At 56.1% G+C, this 8,619-nt stretch overlaps 1 protein-coding gene across 1 annotated transcript; it reads right to left on the bottom strand.

The window, feature by feature from the left end:
• Nucleotides 1–4,638: 4,638 nt before the first annotated feature.
• On the bottom strand, nt 4,639–5,545 carry LOC144772422 (histone H1.01-like). Its single transcript, XM_078656717.1, has one exon. The coding sequence runs from the start codon at nt 5,284–5,286 to the stop codon at nt 4,639–4,641; it is 648 nt and encodes a 215-aa protein (XP_078512843.1). The 5' UTR covers nt 5,287–5,545.
• Between the last annotated feature and the right edge of the window lie 3,074 nt (nt 5,546–8,619).

Here is an 8,619-nt window from a genome sequence, read left to right as displayed (position 1 = left end):
TCTTCCTCTTGGCGTGCTCGGTGTAGGTGACGGCGTCCCGGATCACGTTCTCCAGGAAAACCTTGAGCACCCCGCGGGTCTCCTCGTAGATGAGGCCGGAGATGCGCTTGACTCCGCCACGGCGCGCCAGGCGGCGAATGGCCGGCTTGGTGATGCCCTGGATGTTGTCCCGGAGCACCTTGCGGTGTCTCTTGGCGCCGCCTTTGCCGAGCCCCTTCCCTCCTTTGCCGCGTCCAGACATGTTCTCTTCTCGGTGCTGGGAGCAGAAATGAAGAGGAAAACCAGCACCGGCTGCTTTATATGGAGGCTCAGCGGACCTGCGCGGGAGCTCCAAGCGCCCACGTAACGCCCTGTGAGGCGAGAGAGCTCGGACCCGGCCCGCCTTCTGCAGGAAGCGGGGGCTGGAGCGGCCGTTGCCTTCTGAAAAAGAGCGGGCTCCCAGCCCGCCTTTGTCATGGGCTGGCTCAGCAGCTGCCGCTGCCGGTGCACAGATCACAGTCAAACACACGCAAGCACCTCCCTTCCCGGCCTCCCCTTGTGACCGCGGGCCACCCATCCCCTGCGTTCGGAGCCCCCTGTCCAATATAAGCAGAAGGCTCTGTATGTTTTAATGGAGCCACACACGTTAGCGGCCTCACCGGCACCACCCCGCTGCGTTTGGCCGCCTGCAACCTCGTAGCACTGCCCACATCCCGCGCCCGGCTGGGGCAAGCCTGCAAAATGTGTCCCCCAAAAATGAAAAGAAAAAAATATATATGTATATATTGTTTGAAAAAGAGCGCGCTCCCAGCCCGCCTCTCTGTCAGGGGCTCCCGATGGGGGGCTCAGAAGCTGCCGCCGGTGCACTGATCAGTCAAACACGCACACTCCTACCTTCCAGCCCCCCCCCCCCCCACTTGTCACCGCGGCCTGCCTAACCCTCGCGTTCGGTGCCCGCTCGGCTTGGCTCAGCAGCTGCCGCCGGTGCACTGATCAGTCAAACACACACACTCCTCCCTTCCAGGCCCCCACTTGTCACCGCGGCCTGCCTAACCCTCGCGTTCGGTGCCCGCTCGGCTTGGCTCAGCAGCTGCCGCCGGTGCACTGATCAGTCAAACACACACACTCCTCCCTTCCAGGCCCCCACTTGTCACCGCGGCCCGCCTAACCCTCGCGTTCGGTGCCCGCTCGGCTGGGGCACGTCTGCAAATCGAGTCCCTGAAAATTAAAAATTATATATGTATAACAAAACATCGATATGGTCTGCCTCATGCTAGGCTTTGGGACGGGACAACATTAAAGTGTACGGCCAGAGCTTGGGCATGCCCTCCACTACAAAGCTACGGTGGCGGGCGCTGCCGCATCTATGAAGCCGCCAGAGTAACACCTCGGCACGGATACGCTCTTTGATGGAGTCTGTGGATGGCCCTGAAAAGAGCCTTTGTGTTTAGGGTGCGTTTCCACGGTGGTCTGCGGGCCTTTACTTGCTTGCTTTGCCCTGTGCCTTGTGGCTCTCGGTTTTCTTGGGCAGCAGCACGGCCTGGATGTTGGGCAGGACTCCTCCCTGGGCGATGGTGACTCGGCCCAACAGCTTGTTCAGCTCCTCGTCGTTGCGGATGGCCAGCTGGAGGTGTCTGGGGATGATGCGGGTCTTCTTGTTGTCCCGGGCGGCGTTGCCAGCCAGCTCCAGAATCTCAGCGGTCAGGTACTCCAGCACTGCAGCCAGATAGACGGGGGCACCGGCGCCCACCCTCTCGGCGTAGCTTCCCTTCCTGAGCAGCCTGTGCACACGGCCCACGGGGAACTGGAGCCCGGCTCTGGAAGAGCGTGTCTTGGCCTTGGCGCGGGCCTTTCCTCCTTGCTTTCCGCGTCCAGACATGGCGATCGATCTAGGGTCTCAGTCACACAACAGAGAGAATGGTACTGCTCCTTCTGCTGGACTCCGGTAATATAAAGACTTCGGGAGCGTCTGATTGGTTGACAGCTAGGCGCCGATAGTACTTTTCAATGGAGGGAGGCGGGCTTCTGTTTAACCAATCAGTGTCCCAGAACCGCATTACAATAGGAAGTGGGGGCCCTGCCTATGCCTGCCAATGAGAAAGGAGAAACGGGAAGAAGCTGCTTTGCACGCCCAGCCTATAAATACAAGTGCCGGACGCCCAGGCATCATTTCTCTCGGCTCCACAGCAAGCAGCGAAAGAGCGTCGACCATGCCTGAACCAGCCAAGTCCGCGCCGGCACCCAAGAAGGGCTCCAAGAAAGCGCTCTCCAAGCCGCCCAAGAAGGACGGGAAGAAGCGCAAGAGGAGCAGGAAGGAAAGCTATGCCATCTACATTTACAAAGTGATGAAGCAGGTGCACCCGGATACCGGCATTTCCTCCAAGGCCATGGGCATCATGAACTCCTTCGTGAACGACATCTTCGAGCGCATCGCTGCAGAGGCTTCCAAACTGGCTCACTACAACTCGCGGCGCACCATCACCTCCCGGGAGATCCAGACCGCAGTCCGCCTTCTGCTCCCCGGAGAGCTGGCCAAGCACGCCGTGTCGGAGGGCACCAAGGCCGTCACCAAGTACACCAGCGCCAAGTAAGGCTTCCAGGCGCACCCCAACGAACACAACGGCTCTTTTAAGGGCCAACCACTTCCTCCCCTAAGAGCTAACGTGCTTCTATTATGACCGGAGAAATGTGTTTTGGAATATGTGTTTTATAAGGGTAATGTTAAGTGCAGAAAGGCCCGCTCTCACGGGGCTTGCTGCAGACCGAGGGCCGACAGCAGGCAACCCGTTCCGCCTCTTTAAATTAACATGTCTATATGAATGGGACCAAGTGTCACATGAGCACTGTAACGATGAGGTTCAATAAACCCCCTGGGGAATTCACACATCTGCCCCCCCCCGGGCTTATGGTTTTCCATGTTGGGGGCGAACAGTGTCTGTGTGAGCGGGTTTAACGTTGTGTTTGTACTTTTAAGACCCTGGGGAACGGCGTTAGTTCACCCCGGGGCAAACGTTCCCGAAATCAGACACACGAACCCGATGTACCGGGGACACAGATGCCCCTTAAGCGGTGGCTTGTGACCAGCGGATCCCTGCACAACCCCCTATAAAAAGGCTTTTTATTATTAGATGGACACATTGAACAGGCGTTTATGCACTGTGAACACAGAGTGCTCTGGTTAACCCAGAGCCGGTATAAGTTGCCCAGTGACCGTGGTACTCGCAGCCCACCCTCCCTAACCTGTAAAACACATGCCATGACAGATAAGAGAAGCTCGTAGGTGACAGGGTGGTGGCCCTTAAAAGAGCCGTTGTGGTGGTGGTTGTTCGGGTCGGTCCGTCTCCTTAGGCCCTCTCGCCTCGGATGCGACGGGCCAGCTGGATGTCCTTGGGCATGATGGTCACCCTCTTGGCGTGGATGGCGCACAGGTTGGTGTCCTCGAAGAGCCCGACCAGGTAGGCCTCGCTGGCCTCCTGCAGGGCCATGACGGCGGAGCTCTGGAAGCGCAGGTCGGTCTTGAAGTCCTGGGCGATCTCCCTCACCAAGCGCTGGAAGGGCAGCTTGCGGATGAGGAGCTCGGTGGACTTCTGGTAGCGGCGGATCTCGCGGAGAGCCACGGTGCCTGGCCGGTAGCGGTGAGGCTTCTTGACTCCTCCGGTGGCAGGCGCGCTCTTGCGGGCTGCCTTGGTGGCCAGCTGCTTGCGGGGCGCTTTGCCGCCGGTGGACTTGCGGGCTGTCTGCTTGGTGCGGGCCATGGCGGGAGCGGTCTCTCTCAGCGAAGGCAGAGAAGAATGGCGTCTACCAGGGAAAGAGCCCTATTTATGCCCTCACAGACGGAGGGCTGCTCTGGTTGGCTGAGGAGACCGCCCCACGTTCGAAAATAGCCCGCGGTGTGCAACGATTGGATACTGAACTGGAGGCTGCAGCCTAGCTGTCCAATGAGCTGTGGATAAAAGAGACCCCCCCCTTGGATGATGGCGCCGGAGCCCGCGCCTCGGTCAGCCTTTGTCTCCGTCCATCCACTTGTAGTCACGAGGACGACTCGACCCCGGTCAACCGGGAGAGGAGCCCGAGATGTCATAAGCACACTGCCCTTGGTCACTCTGGAACACGCCCCCGTTACCTGCGCTCGATTGAAAGTTCACAATCGTCTGCTTTATGCAGGCGCTATATCGAGTCTGCCCGGATACAGTGAAAGCACCAACACAAACACGTTTATAATAAACTGAGGTCTTATAACTCCCAGACCCGCTTTTTACCCTCACCCTGGAGCACGCAGTTACCTGCGCTCCAATTAAAGTTCACAATCATCTGCTTTATGCAGACACTATTTAGAGTCTGCCCGGGTACAGTGAAAGCACAGAGACACACACGTTATTGCACATGTATTATAAACGGAGGTCTTATAACTCCCGGACCCCCTTATTTTCTATGTAATAACGATTTCAATCCACGCAGCACCGAAAGAGCCGTTTATATGGCCAAGATCACACGCGGCACTCGCGTGTGGAAAAGTGTGCTATGGATGTATGGTGCGGTTTATTTTTGAGAAGTGGGGCCATTGGGTGGGTGCAAAGGTGGGGAGGAACACGCTCTCTTCTAGACAGGGTGGTGGCCCTTAAAAGAGCCGTTGTGTTTGCAGTGTCTCGGTGCCAGCCCTTACTTCTTCTTGGGCGCTGCCTTTTTGGGCTTCGCTGCTTTGGGCTTGGCTGCCTTGGGTTTGACTACCTTGGCAGGGCTTTTCTTGGCTACTTTGGGCTTCGCCGCCTTGGCTTTCGCTGGGCTCTTGGCAGCCTTCTTGGCAGGGGCAGCCTTGGGCTTCTTGGGGCTCTTGGCTGCTGCTGGCTTCTTGACCTTCTTCGGGCTCTTCTTGACCCCCGCGGGAGCCTTTTTGGGCTTCTTGGCGGCAGGGGCAGCTTTCTTGGCCGCTGGCTTCTTGGTTTTGGCAGCTGTCTTCTTGGCTGCCTTCTTGCCCTCCAGCTGCTTCTTGTTCACTTTGAAGGACCCGGAGGCCCCGGTGCCCTTCAGCTGGGCTAGGGCGCCTTTACTGACCAGGCTCTTCAGGGAGACCTTAACGCGGCCCTTGTTCTTGTCCGCATCGTAGCCGGCGGCGGTCAGCGCCTTCTTCAGAGCCACCAGGGAGACTCCCTTCCTCTCGGCCGAGGCGGTCACACACTTCAAAATCAGGTCGGACACGCTGGGACCGGAAGGCTTCTTGGCCTTGGAGGCCCCCGCTGCTTTCTTCTGCTTCTTCTTGGGGGCGACCTCAGCGGGAGGAGCCGCGGCGGCTGGAGCGGTTTCTGCCATTGCAATACGAGTCTCGGCGCTGTCACAGAACAGAAATGTACCTCCCAACCCGAGCCCCGTGCATATATAGGGAGGAGCCAGCCCCTGATTGGTTCCGAGGAGTGAGGGCTGTGTGCGAGGCGCACTCGGCTCTCTGCTCCGAGCTGACTTTTGTGTTTCCTACTATCGGATTATCTAAGTTTTTAAACACAATCCGTTAAACACACGCTCCCATACACACATGAAAAGAAGCCCAACTTCAACCCCTTCCCGTGCCCTCCCCCGTTTCAGCCGACCCCGTCCTCAGAGGCTTGTAATCCGCCGTGAATCTCTGCCCTCCCCCGATGGCTGACGCCCCCGTGCCTTGAATCCCGGGCCCCGGGCCCCTTTCCCCCGGTCCACCCTCGCGCTCTGAGGCCGGGAGCGGCGGCCCGCGGGCGGGAGGGGCCTCCTGCAGGGAGCGGGCCCTGTGGCGTCACAATGGGGCTCAGGGGGACGCGGGGAGCGCGTTCTGGAACGGGCCGAAGTAACACAGGGCTCCGCCGGCCGAGCGGGGGAGCGAAGACAACAACAGGGGGCCCCGGCCCGGGGGTCAGGGGGGCCCTCGCCGCGCGCCTGCACCCTCGGCTGTGGCACCCACGACTCGGGGGCAGCCGGGGGATTTTTACAAGCAGCGGGGCACGGGCCGGGCTCAAGACTCACGGGCATCACAAGGCGGCTGCGCGCTGGTAGCTTCACATGCAGCCAGAGGGCATTCACTGCCAAGCGCCGAGCTGGAGGAGACGGGGGCACACTAAACATAATAAACACACAGTGACACAATAGAGGCAGGCGGCCGAGTTAGACCTACATTGGCACCCAGCGTGAGAGCAGAGGGTGTGAATGCACCTGAAATGGTGACCCCAGTACCTGCATGGAGGCACTCTGCTGAGCTGATGTTCACAGCTGGAGTTAGGTTTACATCTCAGGTGACATCTTTGGACGGGAACCGACCTTAACAACGCGGTCAAAACACCGCAGTACATTTCGATCGCTGCATTTACAACGCAAGTCTTTTCCACGACTTGCACGGGAGGGCGCACTAGACTATGGAATAGTGCGATTTACTATTCCAACACCTTCCCTACCTTACTTAGGCTGGAGTTCGAATAGTAAATCATACTATTCCTAAGTCTAGAGCGCCCTCCCGTGCAAGTCGTGGAAAGCGCCTAAAACAGCAATGTAATGTACCGCAATCTAATTGTTACATCATACATCCCACAGTACAGAGTGAGGCCTGTGACTATCAATGTTGTATTGAGCCCGATTGCTGGGGTGGGGACCACTCCTGAATCAAATGGCATGTCAAGAGTGCGACCTGCGCCGACAAATCAGATTCTGCGCCTGGCAGCCTGATTGAGGTCTACTGCTAATTACAGGTTTTCGCCTTATATGTAGGTAGAGGGAAACAAAAATAAAACACTTCTCATAGTCCAAGACGTACATGAACACCATTCACAGTTTCAGATCTTAGCCTTCAGGTACCCTGGCCCATCCCTAGCTTCCAGGAACCTGTTTTAGTAATATATCTGATACTATGAGGTTTCCAGAATAAAGGGGACAAAGTCAGCCCTTCTTCCCAGAGATATAGAGCTCCGCACAGGAAAATATTTCACGTCTTTCCCTGGGGTGGCGGTGTAAGAATAAAATACTTCACACGGCCCAAAACAGCACAAAATAACCCAGTCACCATATCAGAATAGAGCCTTCAGGGCTCTGGGGCATTTCTAGCCACCAGGGACCTGCTTTAGTGATATTTGTGACATTATGAGGTTTTCAGATTCAAGGGCACTAAGTCACTCTTTCTACCCAGGGATTTGGAGCTCCAGGCAGGGTAAGATTCAAGATCTCCCTCACGAGTGGAGGTGAAGAAATGAAAACACTTCACCTAGCCTAAAAGGTACATACACCCATTTGAAAGATCAGGCCTTGGCCTGCAGAGACATGGGCACATTTCTATCCACCAAACACATGTTTTAGTGATAAATGTGAAATTATGATGTGCTCAGCTGCAAGGGGACAATGGCACTCCGTCTACCCAGAACTACGGAGCTCTGCATAGGGTAAGATTTCAGCCTTGCCGCCTTGGATTTGAGGGAAGTGTTTTACTTCTCCGCCTCCTTCCAAGGGGAAAACCTGCGATCTCCCCCTGTGCATACTTCCATAGCCCTGGGTAGAAGGAGCAACTGTATCCCTTTGAAGATTAACACCTCCAAATGTTACATGTATCCCAAAAAATGGTGCCTGGAGGTTGGAAATAGGCCAAAGGCATTACAGGCCTTTCCCGACACTGCGAAGGGGAGAAATAGACCTTATTGGGCATGTGAAATGTTTTGCTTTAACACCTCCAGCCAGGGGGATACCCTGAATTCTTACCCTGCACTGAGCTCCATAACCCTGGGTTGAAGATGTGACTCCTTCCCCTTGAAGCTTAACACCACCAAATGTCACAGGTATCAGTAACATTGGTGCCTGGAGGCTGGAAGCAGGCCCAAGGCCTTGCAGGCCTTTCCTGATACCGTGAAGGTGTGAAATAGACATTCTTGGGCATGTGGAGTGTTTGGCTTTAACACCTCAAGCCAGGGAGATAACCTGAAATCTTACCCTGCGCTGAGCTCCATAACCCTGGGTAGAAGGTGGGACTTCTTCCCCTTGAAGCTTAACACCACCAAATGTCACAGGTATCAGTAACATTGGTGCCTGGAGGCTGGAAGTAGGCACAAGGCCTTGCAGGCCTTTCCTGATACTGGGAAAGGGTGAAATACACTGTACTGGGCATGTGAGGTGTTTTGCTTAAACACCTCCAGCCAGGGGGATAACCAAAAATCTTACCCTGCGCTGAGCTCCATAACCCTGGGTATAAAGTGTGACTTCATCCCCTTGAAGCTTAACACCACCAAATGTCACAGGTATCAGTAAAATTGGTGCCTGGAGGCTGGAAGTAGGCCCAAGGCCTTGCAGGCCTTCCCTGATACTGTGAATGGGTGAAATACACATTGCTGTGTATGGTAATTGTTCTATTTTCACGCCTCCAGCCTGGGGTGAAGCCTGAAATCTTACCCTGCGAGGAGCTCCATAACCCTGGGTAGAAGGTGTGACTTCATCCCCTTGAAGCTTAACACCACCAAATGTCACAGGTATCAGTACATTGGTGCCTGGGGGCTGGAAGTAGGCCCAAGGCCTTGCAGGCCTTTCCTGATACTGTGAAGGGGTGAAATAGACTTTATTGGGCATGTGAAGTGTTTTGCTTTAACACCTCAAGCCAGGGGGATAACCTGAAATCTTACCCTGCGCTGAGCTCCATAACCCAGGGTA

Source organism: Lissotriton helveticus, chromosome 8 (assembly GCF_964261635.1).
Source record: "Lissotriton helveticus chromosome 8, aLisHel1.1, whole genome shotgun sequence".
NCBI lineage: Eukaryota > Metazoa > Chordata > Amphibia > Caudata > Salamandridae > Lissotriton > Lissotriton helveticus.
Note: the sequence above shows the minus strand (reverse complement) of the source record. Positions and strands in the feature narration are given on the sequence as shown.

Bases quoted from the DNA above. Each gene is read 5' to 3' on its own strand.
- LOC144772422 (XM_078656717.1), bottom strand. From the start codon at position 5,286: ATGGCAGAAACCGCTCCAGCCGCCGCGGCTCCTCCCGCTGAGGTCGCC.